The sequence below is a fragment of the Macrosteles quadrilineatus genome, unplaced genomic scaffold (assembly GCF_028750875.1).
Source record: "Macrosteles quadrilineatus isolate MER2022 unplaced genomic scaffold, UCM_ALF_1.0 Scaffold_3__2_contigs__length_128488019, whole genome shotgun sequence".
Lineage (NCBI taxonomy): Eukaryota > Metazoa > Arthropoda > Insecta > Hemiptera > Cicadellidae > Macrosteles > Macrosteles quadrilineatus.
This window is the reverse complement of record NW_026542596.1, coordinates 108,892,783-108,910,834: the sequence shown is the minus strand read 5'-3', so window position 1 is coordinate 108,910,834 and position 18,052 is coordinate 108,892,783. Positions and strand designations below refer to the sequence as shown.

The window sequence follows — 18,052 nt, the reverse complement described above, 5'->3', positions numbered from 1 at the left end:
CTATCAGGTTGCATTTCGTTACTTTTTAGGGGCATCTCAGAACTATCAGGGTTCATTTCGTTACCCTACCAGGGTTGCATCTTTTTTACTATCAGGGGCATCTCTTTATTATCAGGGACATCTCAGTACTATATCAGGGTTCATTTCGTTACTACCAGGGTGCATCTTTTTTACTATCAGGGGCATCTCTTTATTATCAGGGACATCTCAGTACTATATCAGGGTTCATTTCGTTATACTACCAGGGTGCATCTTTTTTACTATCAGGGGCATCTCTTTATTATCAGGGACATCTCAGTACTATATCAGGGTTCATTTCGTTATACTACCAGGGTGCATCTTTTTTACTATCAGGGGCATCTCTTTATTAACAGGGACATCTCAGTACTATCAGGGTTCATTTCGTTACTACCAGGGTGCATCTTTGTTACTATTAGGGGCATCTCGTTATTATCAGGGACATCTCAGTACCTTAATACCTTAATACCTCCTTCTTCGTCTTTTACCCACAATGTGGGATTGACAGCGTCACTTTAACACGATTAATAATACAAAAAACAATATTTACAACTATTTAAATACTTCCGGCAGGCTACAGGCTTCTTAAATCATCCCCTAAATACTCTGAAATATTGTAATAGGCCCGGCTCTTGATGAAAGTGGTTAACACTGCCTCAAATGTTCTCAAGTCCAACAACTGGATATGTCGTGGCAGCTTATTAAACAGACTTATGGCTGACACACTATAACTAGCCTGGGTCCTAGATAGTCGCACCCTTGGTACATCAAGCTGATGGCGCTGCCTGGTGTTATACTGGTGGACGTCAACACGAGTGGTGAAGGTTGTTATATTAGCCCTAACGTGCACCAGACAGAGAAGTATGTAGTGGCCAACTACAGTAAGCACACCAAGTCGTGCAAAGAGGGGTTTGCAATGAGCACGATACTCACTCCCAGTAATAATCCTTAATGCACGCTTTTGGAGCCTAAGCACTTCAACAACCTTTGGCGAGTGTCCCCAGAGAAGAAGACCATAGCTGACATGGCAGTGAAAGAGGGCATGGTACACCATCACCAAATGTCGTCTGCAGATTCAAAACAATATAGTTGTGATTTTTTTATGGAGCCAATTATCCAATGTTTTTAGAGTGTATTTTAAAAGTGAGTTACTGAACTACAGTTTTAAATTGTAAGTTAAGTATTTTTACGCAAATAAAACTATAAACTTTAGTAGACATTTAAAATTTTACAACTAAAAGGACTTATAAATAAACTCACATTTCTCCTAGCCAAAAGCACATGTTTTGAACACTAACTGGATATCCTTGAGGGAGACACTAGAGGCACAATCATTTCACTTTTATTAATTATTAATCAGTTGCCAATCATTTTACTACTCAACCACTGTTTTAACTTGGGTTTAATAAACGTTTACAAAACAAGGATCCTAAACACATCAAGATAGACAGGAAGCAACAAAGACACTACAGTACTTGAATTTAGCAGTAATTTCCTGTTTGGATCTCCACCCCACCCCCTGCCCACCTGTACATCGTACATCTGACCAGCTTATCACTAGGGCCTGACCTTTGGAGCAACAACAATTGTAACAACAACAATCTGAGAATAAACCTAGATTACATCTGCATTTGGGATAATATTTGTGAAGAGATTCATTATCTAGAGTTATTTTTATTTACAAATCGTTTAAGAAGAGGATTTTTATTTTTAATACATTTACTTATTTATTTTAATATAATTGACCTTTGCTAAGCACTGTGAGAAGATAAGTTAGATACTTACCATCGTTCTGTTTAATAATATACCTGGATTTGTTCATCCAATACTTATGGCTTAAAAAATCAAAAATAAAGGATCAAATGCAACTTTGTTTATATTTTATTGCTACTCTATTTGAAATATTGAGAATATTAACATCATGGGGTTCCAAATTGAAGAAACTAAGAATGGAAAGCCTAATATAATTTTTGATAATTATAAATATAGGCAAAACTACATAGCTAAAAGTGGTGAAATCACATGGCGTTGCCTTGGAAGGAACTGCAATGCAGCAATTAAGACTGACTCTGATATATCAACTATAACTGCAACCAACCCCAAACACTCTGGACCTCACCCAGTGACTATGAGGTCGCTGATATCACCTAAAGCCTCAGTTTTAGTTTCACCTAGTGTATCGATTAAAAAGGTTGAGAGTCCTTTTCAAGCATCCACACCACAGTTATCTGGTTTTACACCTGATACTCCTATAGTACCTAATCAAGATCAACAAGAAACAATAACATCCCTCACATTACTTGAGCTCCAAGAGGAATACAGACAGCTCAAGGAGACAAATGAGAATCTTGAAAAACAGCTCAAATGTATCCTTGACCATTCCATTGAATCAGACACACGTCTTATGGAATTTACAGATGAAATTTTTCCTGTTCCTAATTACCTCCCCAAAAATGCACCCCAAATGACAGATAAGAGTGTACAATGTGAGCCACCTTTAAAAACCGACTCTGCTACTTCTACCAATGACCTGCCGACTAATAATGACAAAACCACCGGAACCAGAAAACATGAACCCAACCAACAAAATACGATTAATGACAAAAAATCTCAGATTAGTTTATCATTACTAAACAATGAATGGATTACAGATGACACGATTTTACTGTACTATGACAAGCTGGCACTTTCTGTTTCCAACATGGCACAGAATGTTCTGTTCATGAATGCAGTAGTAACACAAGCAATTAAATGCCTACAGGATAAAGATGCAGATGAACTCATTACTCCGTTGGAGTTTAGTAGTAAGACACATATTTTTTTCCCCATTAATGATGTTGAATATGAAACAAATGTGAATGATCCTGATGATACTCAAAACAAATACAAAAACAATGGTTCACACTGGAGCTTGCTGTTATTTGTAAAACACCTTAACAAGTTTTTTTACTTTGACTCATGTGGAACTTATAATTTGGTTCATGCACAAAAAGTTGCCAACAAAGTAAACAATTACTTTAAAACAAATGCAGAGATCTCTTTCCAAACTGTGACAGTTCCACAACAGTCAAACACTTTTGACTGTGGCGTTTATCTTACGATATTTACTGATATTGTTGTTCAGATGATAAAACATAATACTCTAGATATGTTAGAAACAGCAAACAGTGAAATTCCCTTTTCAATCAAACAGGCTAGCATTGTAACAAAGAGAGCTCAGTTAGCAGCCATGTGGAAAACTTTTCACCAATTATCACCTGAAGACATCTTCGACATGATGTTTCGGCTGCCTTTGCCGGAACCAGATTCATTGAAAAGCAACACCAAATTTTCTCGGGCAAATGAGCTATATACGTATCATGACAAACAGTGCCAAACAACAGATGAAAAATGGGAAATTCCAAAAAAAGTTAAGGGCAAATTACCTATGGAAAATCAATGTTTTAATCTACCTTTGAAAAACAGTTTCAGTTTACTTTCAGAGGAGGATCACAAAATGCAAGCTGTGGAACATAAAAATACACACTCCATCAAAAATAGGTTAAAAAAGAAGAAAAAAGTAAACCTGGGTATGAAGGTTTCCCCACTCGAAAATCCAGTCAGAGTTGAACTATATGCAGATAGTCAAGGAAAAGGAGTCCCCGAGATTGTTGGCTTGTGCAGTGGAAACAAAGTTTATGTAAGTGGTTTGGTCAAGTCTGGAGCTGACATTAAACATATTTACAGTCAAGCGGAAAAATCCAGCCAAAAACCCCTTATTTTGATAGCAGGGACAAATGATATGAAAAAGTCCTCAGAAGTAATTTACAGAGAAATGGAAAGTAAAATTAAACTTTTATGTGATTCAAGACCAGTTTGTATAACAACTATCCCTCCCAGATTCGATCTGCAGCCCAATGACAACATTCATTATGATATAGCATTGGCAAATAACTATATCAGAGAAATTTCTGCAAGACTGGTTAATGTTAAACTCATTGATTTTGACTGTTTCCAAAGAGATGATTTTTCACGGCATGGAATGCATTTAAACTACAGAGGTAAAAAAAGGCTGGCTTACATGATCATTGATTTTGCTCAAAGCACTGTTGATGGAAAGTTAATACCACATGATGAAAAGCAAGGATTTTTGTTACCTAACTCAAATAATACAATAAATGTAATAGAAACTCACATGGAAAGGGTGATCAAGCAACACAAGAACGATAGCAGTGTTGGATTTGCACACAGTATTTCTAGTGATTTCAATGATCCACGCCATATGTCTGCAGGGGTGGCAGTAGTATTTAAATCACAGTTTGGTAAACCAACAGTTTCACAATGCATTACCAACCACCTGGCAATACAGAACAAGGAAAATGGTGCTTCAGTATACAGTTTGATCACCAAGGAAAGATACTTTGGCAAACCAACTCAACAAGATTACGATGCTGCTTTTCAAGACCTAACTCAACACTTTAAAAAAACAGGCCTGAAACACCTCATATGCTCTCCGATTGGATGTGTCAGAGATAATGTAAATTTGAGTCATTTTGTGTCCAATTTATTACAATTTCAACAAGAAACTAATGCCTCAGTCACGGTTGTCTCATATTACCAAAAATCTTTCCGACGGTTAAGAAATGGATTATCGCATGAAGAATTTACAAGGCAAATACAATGTATGTTGCACAACAAATCTAAAACTTGTGATTCTCCGCCCTCTCTGAATGCCTGTGGAGACAAGCCTCAACCGCCAGCAGCTCAAAACTTATCGCCTGCAGTTGCTCAACCTCACAACAAGTCAACACACTCTGGTACTTCTTCAACATCTACCTTAGATGGAAACAACAAGAGAGTTGAGATAAATAACAGCGAGACAGCTCCAACATGTGCTATTCAAGGAACACCCCAATCTACACCAGCCCTTCATCCCATCTTGGCTCCTGGAGAGCTACAGTATAATGAAGCAGTTAAGGAGGGCTTATGTGTTGTGAGTAATAGTGATACCCAAAAGCAGAGCAATTGTGATAGTGATGTGTTCAATGCAGTATCTTTAAGTGAGTCTCCATCCATAAATAAATCTTTTACCTTTCATACTCAAAATAGTTTTTTATAAATAATTCAATTGCTAATTCTGGGATGTGTGGAATTGGTGGGGAAACTGGCAAAAAAACAAACCTAGACCTTAACAAATGTAAAACAATAAATTGCAAAAGAATTAAGTCTTTAAAAAATACAATAACTATTTTCCATCAAAATATACAACATTTAGCTTCTAGAATAAATTCTTTACAAGCTATTTTAAGTGAGATAACTCCTCACATAGTTGTGCTAACTGAGCACGATATGAGAGAGGAGGAAATAAAACGACTAAATATTGAATCCTACTTATCGAGGACTTACTTTTCCAGAAAAAATAAAAGTAAAGGGGGGGTTATTATTTTGACAAGGGAGGGCTTTGATTTGAGGAGAGTTAATTTGCCAGTTTCCTTAACTGGTTTGATTCTTGAGGAGAAGCAGTTTGAGTTTTGTGCATGTTCATGGAATGTAAATAAGGAAAAGTTTATTGTAGTTGGTATTTACAGATCACCCAACTCAAATGTAAATATTTTTGTAGATAGACTAGGTATATTAATTAAGTATTTAAGTAAAAAATGTGATAAGCTAATCATTGCAGGTGATCTAAATATTGATGTATTAAAAAATGATCGCAAACATATGCTATTGAAAGAGATGCTAAAATCAGAGAACATGAGGTACCTGGTCAGTTTCCCAACAAGAGTTACGGAAAATTCTGAAACCGCAATAGACAATTTTTTGATAAAAAATATCAACTTATCCAGGGTAGAGGTAGAGGGTCTGATTACTTTTTTATCTGATCACGATGGCCAGTTACTAAAAATAAAATGTCAAAATTACATAAAAAATTTAAATTTACCAATAAAACAAGAAATACGTAAATTCTCATCAGAAAATATAAATCTTTTCTCAAAGCTACTTTCCCAGGAAACATGGGCTGACGTGTACTATGCTAAGGTTGAAATAGTATATTTCGTACCTAGGGCCGAAAATGAGGTTTTGCCGGCTCGAGATAGTTTTTAAGTTCGAGACGAAGTCGAGAACTTAAATCGATCGAGAGCCGCAAAACCATTTCGGTCCGTGGTACGAACGCTATTTTTCACCACACTATACCCTATTACCACTATTCACCACAATAATAATGCTAACTAAAACTTTAAGGTTATGTGAAGAAATAATTTGAGGAATCAGCAAAAATAAAAATATATAGTTGCTAGGCAACGGTGACAATAAAACAATTCTATTGAAATGCTATGGATTTTGATTATGTATTTAAAATGCATTCTAAATTTTATTCATGTTTTAAGTAAGTAAGCGGACAGCTGATTTTGCGGCCCCGGCCTGTAAAAACCTGCTCGGTCCCCAAATTATGGACAGCTGGCATCGCCAGCAAAACGTAACTTTCGGCCACCAATTAACGTATGTAATACAGCCAAAAACATGATAGTGTGGTGAAAATAAATATGATGTATTTTACAAATTATTTGCCTTCTATTTTGATCAGGCTTTTCCAAAATTACTGGTTACAAAAAGAAAGAAGAAATGTACCTGGATATCTAAAGAGCTGAAGGATAAACAAAAGCAGATAATAGAAACAACTAAGGAGTATCGGAGTAAAAAGAGTAGGGGTTTAAAATGTTATCTAGACAAAGAAAAAAATTATATAAAACTGAACTAAATCAAGCAAAACATAATTATTTTCAGAAAAAGATTAAAAATTCCACTAATATTCAAAGAACAGTTTGGTCTATAATTAACTCTGAAGTTGGTCAAAATGAGGGACAATCACAAAATATAACTTTAAAGCAAGATTCTGGCATTGTGTCTGATCCAAATATAATTGCAAACATGTTCAATGAGCATTTCAGTAATATTGTAACTGATCTGACTAGTAATAATAATTCTGTGAATTGTGATATACCCACATATAGTTTTAGCGATGACTTGTACATTAAGCAAAAATTTGAACTTAAACCAATAAGTGAGAGGGAGGTGGAAGGAATCATTAATTCGTTAAAAAACAAGTATTCTTGTGGCCATGACGAAATCCCAGTCACAGTGATTAAGGGTGTTAAAAATAACATTAATAAAATTCTGTGCCATTTGATAAATTCTTCATTTGTATCAGGAATATTCCCAGAAAAATTAAAGCAAGCAAAATTAATTCCATTACATAAAAAAAACGACACATCAAATGTATCAAATTATCGACCGTTATCTATACTTCCGTCCATTTCCAAAATATATGAAAAAGCTGTGTATCTACAATTTTATGAATATTTGGAGAGTTTTAGAATGCTGGATGAAAATCAACATGGCTTCCGAAGGGGGAGATCTGTTGTCAGTGCAGCTGTATCTTTTGTTGAAACCGTGATCAACTCAGTTGACCACGGTAAGTTTACAACAGGTATATTCATGGACCTTTCAAAAGCTTTTGATAGTGTCAAACACTCTAAACTTCTAGAAAAGCTTAAAATTCTGGGAGTATCAAGAAGATCTCTTAATTGGTTCACTTCATATTTAACAAATAGGTCTCAATATGTAGAAATATCTCATCTAACGGATAAAAATAAAGTAATGAAATCAAACTCAGCTTATAGACCAGTCAAATTTGGGGTGCCTCAAGGTTCTATTCTTGGGCCCTTGCTCTTTTTGTGTTACTTGAGGGGCATGGAAAATATGATAATTCATAAACAAAATTCAAAATTATGTCTCTACGCTGATGACTCAAATTTAATTTTATCAGCTGACTCATTGGAGGAGATACAAATTTTTTCTTCTAATGAACTTAATAACATTGGGGACTACTTACATGATCATAACCTTATTTTAAATTCTGAAAAAACTAAGTTCATAACGTTTAAAACACAACAAAACCGAAAATCTTCAGATCCAACACTAGAATATAAATCACAAAACATCAACAGGGAAAGTAGTATAAATTTTCTAGGTTTAACGATAGATGAGCACCTAAATTGGGATGAGCATGTTAAAAAGATCCTGCTAAAGATTAATTCTGGAGTTTATGCTCTATCAAAAATGTCTTTTTATTGCAATATAAACACTTTAAAGAATATATATTTTGCTCATGTACATTCCCATATCCAATTCGGCATAGCATTATACGGTTCAACAAAACAAAGAAATATGGACTCTATTTTAAAACAGCAAAAAAAAGCTATCAGGATAATGCTCAAGCTTAAGGGGGATGAATCATGCAAACAACACTTTACACATCTAAAAATTTTTACAGTTTATGGACAATATATATATGAAGTTATTCTTATTGCTAGAAAACAAGATTTGAGTGAAAAACCGATTACAAGCCACAACTATAAGCTTAGGAAAAAAAGTGGGGTTGTTGAACCTCATAGGCTCAAGTTTTATGAAAAAAAACCGTCCAATGCAGGCCAAAGATTTTTAAAATTTATCCCCAAAAATATAAAAAAAGAAACAGATTTTAATAAGTTTAAAAAATTACTCAAAGATTATATATTAAATTTAGCTATTTATTCTATGGAAGAGTTCTCCACCTCCCTGGCATAGGTAGCATTAAGTTATTTTAATTTTGTATTTCATTCTTGACTAGCTAAAGACTTGTTGTTATTATTTTACTTGTTTATATTTACTAATATCATTGTAGTTGTATTTCTTTTTATTGACGCTATTCATTGTACCACCTTTGTACAAAAATATGAATAAAGAATATGAATATGAATATGAATATGCCTCCGTTACACAAAATTTCAGCTTGAAGAGGAGGAAACAGATCCGTGAGAGTCTGTTGGTGGTCTGGTCAATGTGATGTATCCAGCTGAACTTCCCATCAAGAACAAATCCAAGCAATTTAACTGGATCTTGAACACCAGGCTGATCTCTGGAGAGGCTGCAGATGATGTGCTGCGTCTTATCCTCGTTTAGTTGGAAGCGGTTTGCCAGAAACCAGGCAGTTGTATCTTCAAGACGCTGTCTGGAGATGGCCAAAGCTTGATCGATGTTCGTACCAGCTGATAGGAGAGAAGTGTCGTCTGCAAACATGAGGGTAGTGCCAAGGTTGTCGAGATCGTTGATCATGATGAGAAAAAGGGTAGGCCCAAGCACTGAACCCTGGGGGACACCAAAATCAACTGGCAAAAGGCTGGAGACAGCTCCACCAACTGCAACGACCTGCGAGCGCCGTTCGAGGTAAGTACTCAGGATGGCAAGAGCGGCATCCCTGATCCCATAGAAGTGGAGTTTCCTTTTCAAGATGGAGTGGGAGACACAATCAAATGCTCTACTGATATCACAGAGAGTCAGAGAGAGAGCTTGGTGGTTTTCAAATGCATTTTCCACGCTTGCAGCAACTTTTGCAACAGCATCAACGGTTGACCTGCCCTTACGGAAGCCAAACTGCATATTCGAGAAGAGGTCAAGTCCCTCAAAAAATGCTTCAAGCTGGGGTTTTATGGTGGCTTCTACCACCTTTCCGAAGACAGGAGTTATGGAGATGGGCCGATAGCTATTAAGCCTCTGGTGGTCACCCTTCTTGTAAATAGGGACTTCAGAATCAGAAAGTCCGGGAAGACGCCACAACTAAGGCAGTCGTTGACAGCAGCAGCAAGAGGAATGGCGATGGCATCAATAGTTTTTTGGAGTATGTAGGTAGACATACCAAACACATCTTTGTTACTACAGGGCAGTAGGGTTCATTTCGTTACTACCAGGGTGCATCTTTTTTACTATCAGGGGCATCTCTTTATTAACAGGGACATCTCAGTACTATCAGGGTTCATTTCGTTACCACCAGGGTGCATCTTTGTTACTATCAGGGGCATCTCGTTATTATCAGGGACATCTCAGTACTATCAGGGTTCATTTCGTTACTACCAGGGTGCATCTTTTTTACTATCAGGGGCATCTCTTTATTAACAGGGACATCTCAGTACTATCAGGGTTCATTTCGTTACCACCAGGGTGCATCTTTGTTACTATTAGGGGCATCTCGTTTTTTATCAGGGACTTCTTAGTACAATCAGGGTTCATTTCGTTACTACATTTTGTTCCTATCAGGGGCGTCTTGTTAGTATTAGCATAGATAAAAGGAGTATTGACAGTATTAGGCGGCATTCAAATATTAGGTGAATTAACAATTTATTTATTTTATTTTTTATTAGTTGTACTTAATCATATCTTCTGTTCTATATAAAAAATAAACCAACCTTCACTCATATTTAGGTTAAAATACATATAAAGGTGGTGTCCCGTCACAAATGAATATCAATAGGTATATGAATATTTTCTTTACTGAAAAAGAACATAGTTGAATGGGCCACTCAAAGAGTGTGATACAAAGTCTCAGATAATATACCGATACAGCCCAAATTAAGCACAAAGATTGCCTACATACCTAAGAATTTCATAGGACTATTCACTTCCCTGAGTTCTTCTTGGGCTCCGCGCCTTGGATGTCCAAAGTTTTGAGGTAAGGTTTTTAAAAGTAAATATTAATTGGTCACCATGGAAGCATGAGAAAATTCAAATTCACAATCTTTTTTACCTTTGCTTTGTCATTTTAATGCAAACAGTCTGAACTGCTAAAAATGGTTACTTCACAATTTCAGAGAGCTGATCCAAAAAAAGTTGAATAAAATATTTTACAGAAATATGTGGTAGGTTTATTTATGTCATTGATTATGGAAATCAAGAAAGATTCTATAACCGTAAGTTATGAAAATTATGTTATTGTTATATTTTTTTTATGTAAACAGTAGGACAATAATTACAATGTAGGTCATACTTTTGTGTAAAAATTTTTTGGCTTTTGGTATTCGATCTACTTAACAAGGGTTTGGATTAGGCGGTAAAGTACATCTTCCCGTTGCGAAGACAGGTACAGCAGCAAGTAGTTGTATAAATATAACAATAAATAGTTTTACATTTGAGCTTTTTAGGGACTTATGCGCCAACTTGCCACTAGTGTTTGTTATTTATATTTTGGGAACCTAATAACTTAGTTTCCAACCATAAGTCTGCACTTTTTCTTAGAATATTGCATTTTCACAATTGATGAGACCACAGTAAACTGCTGAGTACCTGTACCGGGCGCAAGAGTTACTAACTAAATAACTTCATCATCATTCTAACCTATTTTTGGCTGTATACATCAGTTTCCAAAGACCTGAGGCACCAGAACAAAATAATAATCATGACGTATACTACTTCTACTTAAAACTTCACCACACACCACCACAGTGGCCTCTTTGTACTGCAGGTTAGGAAACACTGTTTAGATAATAAAATAATTATATACTCAACCAAGCCTTACAGGAAGTTAAAGTAAAATGTGACACTGAATGATTACACAATTTGTTTATTTCTATTTTATTTACAAAACCTCAAAGCTATATTCACAAACTTAAGTATATACAAAAGGAATTAAATGTACAAAATAGTATTTAAAACTTCTAAAGGAGACACAGTAGACCACATTCTATACTAAAATATACACATTTATATTTCAGACTGCTGAAGAGAGCAGTGGTTTCATTTTATTCAAAGTATTTGTTTGTATACTTAATTATTTCTACACAAAGTCTCAAATTTAACTTTTTTCAGCCTTCTCTACTCGATCTGCTATTAGCTGAAATATCCATAAAATTGTTATAATATTCTGATTACTGTGTTTTAGCGACATTGATTTTTCTCGGGTGAGGAGAAAATATTAATTTCATATGTGAGAAAATGACAATGATATTGGTTTTTCATGTTATGAACATACTATTTTAATATTAATAAATATTAACTAAAACATTCAATCTTCCAATTCTATTATTTAGGAATTAGAATATATGGATACATAAGAAAGTATCCAACGTCGAAGAATGGGGGTGAATGGATTCATCACATTTCGAGTGAAGCATTCACATCATGTTTTCAAGTTCTTGTGGAAGTCGAACACACGCTGTGACTTTGCTTGAGGGTTGACTAGTTGGTAGGTTAACCACCAGGGTGCTGCTGAGCTCAGCTGATGGCTCCTCCACGAGCCACGTAGTCGGCAAAGTTCCGCGTTCGAGAAGCCAAGAAAGTTGAGAAGGATTGAGCAGCACTCTAGAGAACCAAAATGAAATATCAAAACATAGACCTAGTATTTATGTCACATACTTCTCCATAATATTGGCTAATACTTCCTTCAACTTAATATAAAGATTTACAAAACAAATAAAAACCAAACTTTTATTTGTTTCTCAAAGATATAAAGATGGTATTCAAAAGAAATTTTAATTCAGGAGGAAGGATCACAATAGACCAACCTTCAAGACTTTCCGTGGAGTTTAGAATACATCCCTTCAAAAAATATGAGTTTGGAGGACTTTTTCATTTTAGGAAATTTATGACAAATAAACTCAAATTTTATTGTTTTGAGGTCTGTGAAACTAAACTAAACTTAGCGGCTTGTTATCGGTGTACAAAACATGAAGAGCCACACCCTAAAGCAGCAGATACCATCGGGTGGCAGAAGTTGTCTAGGAAACTTTCTGGTGCGATTTACTATATTATGGTCTGTGCTGTTCAAAGACCCTTCCCATCACATCACTACTCACTCAACAGCAGGTCCTCTTAGTGGAGTTTACAGTCTTTACTAATTTGCTCACTGACAATTCTGTTGGAGTCTGTTTTATGTTTGCAATGAACAAAATTTACTGCTTTCCTCCTGGATTTTTAGTTGGACAAGAGATAAGATCATTTAGACAAGATAGTGAGTCGGTGGCTCAGTCGGTAGCGTCACGGACTTCGGGCCCAAGGCAGCGATGTCGTGGGTTCGGATCCTGGTCACTGCCGATAACATTTTATCAGTACAGTTCACCTTTGTACTGTACCAGCTCACTCCTTGCTTTGCTGTTAACGATCCATGCACGGGCGCTTAGTCTATGTGGACGGGCAAATGCAAGGTTAAAAGAGGCCGCCAACCTCTTAAAAAAAAAAATTTAAACCCTACTAATCCATAGTCTATCAGGAAAAATTCCAAACTCCCCTTTCAAAACTGGACTCAGCTGTCTTTTATCATTGGGCTTTTTTCAATTGGTCCTAAAGATTCAGTTGATCTCAGTTTGTAACAAGCTACACTGCCAATATCACACAATGATCTTCAAGTGAAATACGTCATAGCTGCATTTCGATCTTGCAATAAAGATAATGATAATAGAGATAGTAATATGGCAAGTCCAACCCTAGTTTTATCTAAGGTATAACTAATTATATCTCCTCTGTAGTAGTCAGTAAAAAGGCTGATTTCAGTGAGTTATTATGAAAAATCTACACAAGAGAGAATTGGAGAACTAGGTGTCTTGAAGTAAATGTGGTAAGTTCTTGCTCACAATGCCTAATCAGACATGGATGCGTGTTACCATTGACTATACTGTTACGTACCTGCAGCACCAGCCCCATGAACTGCGAGACAGCCCGAGTGATGTTTATAGCTGCATTGACCAGAAGTCCTCCTTGCTGGGGTCGAGCACTAGCATCTCCTTCCTGTCAAACAATAACATCAGGTTTTTTTACAACCAACTAATAATACAGTAAAATAAAATAATACAGTAACAAAAAGTCACCCTTGATGACAAAATTGTCATTTTGAAATCCCCTTGAATATATTTTACCCCTATAACATGTGATTACATGTTATAGCAAACTTTGATAAGAAGTCAACCTTGATAACAAGTCTTATTTAATAATCCCCATGAGAGTATTATTATCAAGGATGGTTAAAAATGTAGCAAACACATGAAACAAAACAAAGCAAGGGCAAGTTCAGTATATAGTAGAAACAAGGTACGCTTCTTTACCCTTACCTCTTTACCTTAGAAATTATCATGAAATTATTACGTAAAACCATTTTAGTGTTGCTATTTTACACATACTATATATTTCATATTTTATATATATTTGGTCTTTATCCCTCTCTTCACAAAAACATTTCCACTTTTACATACCTCTCCAGATCCTGTGGGTGGTGCTGCTCCAGAAGCAAACAATCCTCCTCCCTGAAAATTTAGTTTTCATGTATTAATGTTTTCTTATCATTCAACCAGCACACCTATATAATATTATGTAAGAATTTGTAACTAACAAGAAATAAAGCATGATTATTTTTTCTCTGAAGAAATCATTGAGTATACAAGATATGTAACTTTCTGCAATCAGCGGTGATACAAAGTTTGCTTATTCCTATAAAGTAGCCTTACATACCTGATGTTTTATGTTTTATAGTACCCATTTACTCAAACTTTTGCTGCAAAGCTACTGGTTTATGTAAACGTAAACTTAAACTTTTCCATTTAAACTCCACTTACTCTTCCCCCAGCTCCAAAGAGGGCTGCCAGTGGTGATAGAGGTGGAGGGGGAGGAGGTGGAGTGGAGGAAGGCCTCTTTTTCTTTCTTGGCCTCTTTGTTGTAGAGATTTGGCCTCCTTGGTTGTTGTTTTGACCGGCAGCCAGCAGCTCCTGAAAAATAAATTTAGTCCATTATCCGTCATTAGTGAGGCAAGTGAACACAGAATGAAAACATTGTTCTTCTGTTTTCACATCTAGGTAAATCACATTTTAAAAGTTTTGATATTACTCAGGTGAAGTCAACACCTGAGTTGATGTTTACATTATAATTTTTACAACAACTTATCCCAAACCCTTACAAATACCTCATGTGTACTTAGAAAACAAATAGAAACTATAGGTTGTTTATTGAATAGAGTTACTCTAATGAATTAGTTACTCTAAAGCAAAGTTAAGAGTCTCTATCTAGCATTCCTCCAAGTCTTTCAATTCTATCCTCACAATCTCAGTTCAGTTTTCCTCCCCTTGTGCAACACACAGCACTAGATTATTTCCCTTTATCAGGCAGGCCTGGATTTTGTTCTCGTTCTTTTAGCCGCCCTTAGTTCAGGCATCCTCTTTAAATCCCACTATGGTATCTACCAGGGTGATCTACTATTTCCTTTTTTGTTATGAGTCCTAGCAGCATTTTAGTTACACTCATCATTCCCATCCCATCACCGCCCATCTTCCCATCATCCCATCTCCATCCCATCATTTTGAAGGCATCAAATATTGTTTCATTAATATTTGGAAAAACTAATTACAAAGTTATGTTCAAGGTTTGCTTGAAAAAATTCAAGTCAGTGATAAGCTAATGATTATCATGTAAATATAAATCATTTACAACATAATTTATATCGTGCACATTTGCGCGGTCGCGGAGGGATTGTGAACGGTTGTGTCTACGTTCAGGGCAAAATAGTGAACATCATGGGCGATCATGGAGACATCATCTTCGTTTTCTGCTATCCCGGTGAAATCATGAATATCTCCTGTGTTCTCCAGACACACTGGAATCATGAACATCTCTTATTTTTTTTATTTTTTTTGTCCTAAGGACGCTAGGTACGAGCCTGGGATTGTTTTTCACATTACTTCAGGCTAGGGGTTGCGGCATTATCACTTAGATAAAATCCATTGGTGACTCGGCGGGGATCGAACCCGGGACCTCAGGGACTGAAGTCCCGCGCTCTAACCACTACGCCAGCTCGCTCCCCATGAACATCTACTATGGCCACGAAGAAATAGTTAGCATCTTGCATGAGGGCGAGGACGTCATCATCGTCGCCTCCGATGACGGTGAAATCATGAACGTCTCCAATGGCTGTGGAGTAACTGTTTGCGGCTTTCGCAAGAGCGGAGACCTCTGATCGTAGCAAAATTATGAAAGTGTTCTATGGCTGCAAAAAAAAACAGTTAGCGTCATGCGCGACCGCATATAATAATAGTTGTCTACGTCTCCTTCGATCATTATGAAATCATAAAGATCCTCCGCGATCGGAATTGAATAGTGGACAACTCCTTTGCTTACGGAGAAATAGTGAAGTTATTTTGCAGTGGCGCTGATTTCATCAACATCTCCCGCAAAAAAGATTATCGGTGAAATAAATTTATAAAGAAAAAAGGCCCCAAGTGAGGCACCCTCTTAGGCTGAGGCCCCCGGCAGTTTTAAACAAGATTAGTCCTGTTCATAATCTAGCTTAGTTGAACGGTTATAGAGTTACTCCAACCAACATCAACATACAAGAAAAGATCGGATTTTTTACAAGAAAAATTGGAAGGAGGTTCTTGTTTCATACTCTCAAACATTTTTTAGAAACTAATAAAATATTCTTCAAGAAGAACTGTTTATATTGGAATTAATACTAATTTAAAATAATAACTTCGCCAATATATCTGAATTTTTAATTTTTATGAGGCCTTTCGCCAGCTATGCTGCTGGCATCATCAGACACATCACAAAACTGAAGGTTATGTTTATGTTTACAATTATAAATTTTAAAGAATATAACATACTAGCTGTAACCCGCGGGCTTTGCCCCGTTTAACTTCTTAATTTTCAAGATTATCTCGTTCGCATAATTATAAATTTTAAAGAATATAACATATATAATAAAATATTGTAAGGAGAAAAAAGACTCACAGCAAGCAACAGCTGATCCCTGACACTGATAGAGCTGGGAGACTGAGGAGCTGCCAAGAGTGCTGTTAGAACTTGCTCTTCCTCTGGAGAAAGCTGGAATTTTAAGAAAGTTTGAATACACATTTGTAAATCTAATATTTTAAGCCATAGGCCATAACAAAATAATTCCTAACTCATGAGTTTGCAAGGATTGAGATATTTTGGGTTGTGATAAAATTAATTATTTATTTTAGTTCAATGTTACTAAATTGTAAATCCTTTAAGAATGGTGAAAATAATTTTCATCCATGTAAAAAAATGGGCACAAAAGTGAAAATAATTAGGTTTTAGGGTACAAACCCCTGTTTCTATGAGCTGATTTCAAATTTTACAAATAAAGGGTGCAGTTTCAGCTTTTTTGCTTGCACACAAACACACATTCAGAAATTGTGATGTTGATGTTCAACTAATATTTAAATCAAATGAGCCCTGATTTAGATACCTATAAATAGTTTTAGAAGCTAAATAAAATCCTAGCTAATTCCTCGCTTAGCATTTATCTTGAAAGAACAGAAATATAGCAACAAACCTTCTGTGGAGCCTTTGTAGTTTGTTCATTTTCCCCTTCAGGCACAACCCAAAGGGAGATTTTCCCTCCAGGTTTGGGTGGAGGTGAGGTCTCGACAGCCATGGAGTCCATCATAGGAGGAGCGATGCTCTTGCCATCTCGCTCAAAACTCTACAACATTTACATTCGCAGTCATTAATACAATCTTGTAAAATACCGTAGGTAATCTTTCCAGTGATGTTTCTAAATTGCTAAAGGCAAAATTTCATAGATGTTCAAGATTAGAAGAGTGCTGAAGCCATAGAAAAGCGCATGCAGACAGCAGAGTGCTACTTACCGGTTGAGGACTGGAGGACAGTTGTTGGAGATCAAGTCCGTCCGTTGAGACAGAGACAGATACGGGGCTGGCAGTAGTGGACTGAGCTCGCTCTATGGCCAGCTGGATAATCTGTAATGTAAAATTTGTCTATATAATATAGTAGTTTACATACCTGTATCAATAATCCTACTTAGTTGCAGTGGAAACTAGTTTCGGTGCACAAACATGAAACCATCTTTAGGCATCAAAATAAGGCCCAACAACTTTTTTATGTTCACAGGAAAGTAGTCGTATTTTGTCAAACTTCCACTTGCAACACAAACTTTTTACATACCTAATTAATTGAATCAAGGTTGAATCAAAACAGGAAAAAGTGGGAGTTTGAATCTAAGAAACTTGAATGTCAGAGATAACATTATTCTTCTGAATTGCTAAATAGCCTGAAAATCTTAAACAAGATTAAACACTCGCACATGCATTTTTACAAAAGTTACAAACCCTATTTGCTATATCATCATCCTCAGGCCCAGAGGGTGGGAGAGAAGAAGAAGAATCAACAGATGCGCTGCGCTCTGAGTCGCTAGGCTGGAGTCTCAACTGTACAACACACA

At 36.2% G+C, this 18,052-nt stretch overlaps 1 protein-coding gene across 3 annotated transcripts in view; it reads right to left on the bottom strand.

The window, feature by feature from the left end:
• Window positions 1–11,415: 11,415 nt before the first annotated feature.
• Window positions 11,416–18,052, bottom strand: part of LOC128988667 (mucin-5AC-like) — a 72,767-nt gene continuing 66,130 nt past the window's right edge. For all 3 annotated transcript variants that reach the window (XM_054410174.1, XM_054410176.1, XM_054410175.1), the window contains 8 exons: window positions 17,940–18,038; window positions 17,460–17,570; window positions 17,144–17,293; window positions 16,576–16,668; window positions 14,412–14,561; window positions 14,052–14,102; window positions 13,489–13,590; window positions 11,416–12,168 (listed from right to left, as the gene is read on the bottom strand). In XM_054410174.1, the coding sequence (XP_054266149.1) occupies window positions 12,082–12,168; window positions 13,489–13,590; window positions 14,052–14,102; window positions 14,412–14,561; window positions 16,576–16,668; window positions 17,144–17,293; window positions 17,460–17,570; window positions 17,940–18,038 (843 nt within the window). In that variant the 3' untranslated portion in view covers window positions 11,416–12,081. The remainder of the gene's footprint in view (window positions 12,169–13,488; window positions 13,591–14,051; window positions 14,103–14,411; window positions 14,562–16,575; window positions 16,669–17,143; window positions 17,294–17,459; window positions 17,571–17,939; window positions 18,039–18,052) is intronic.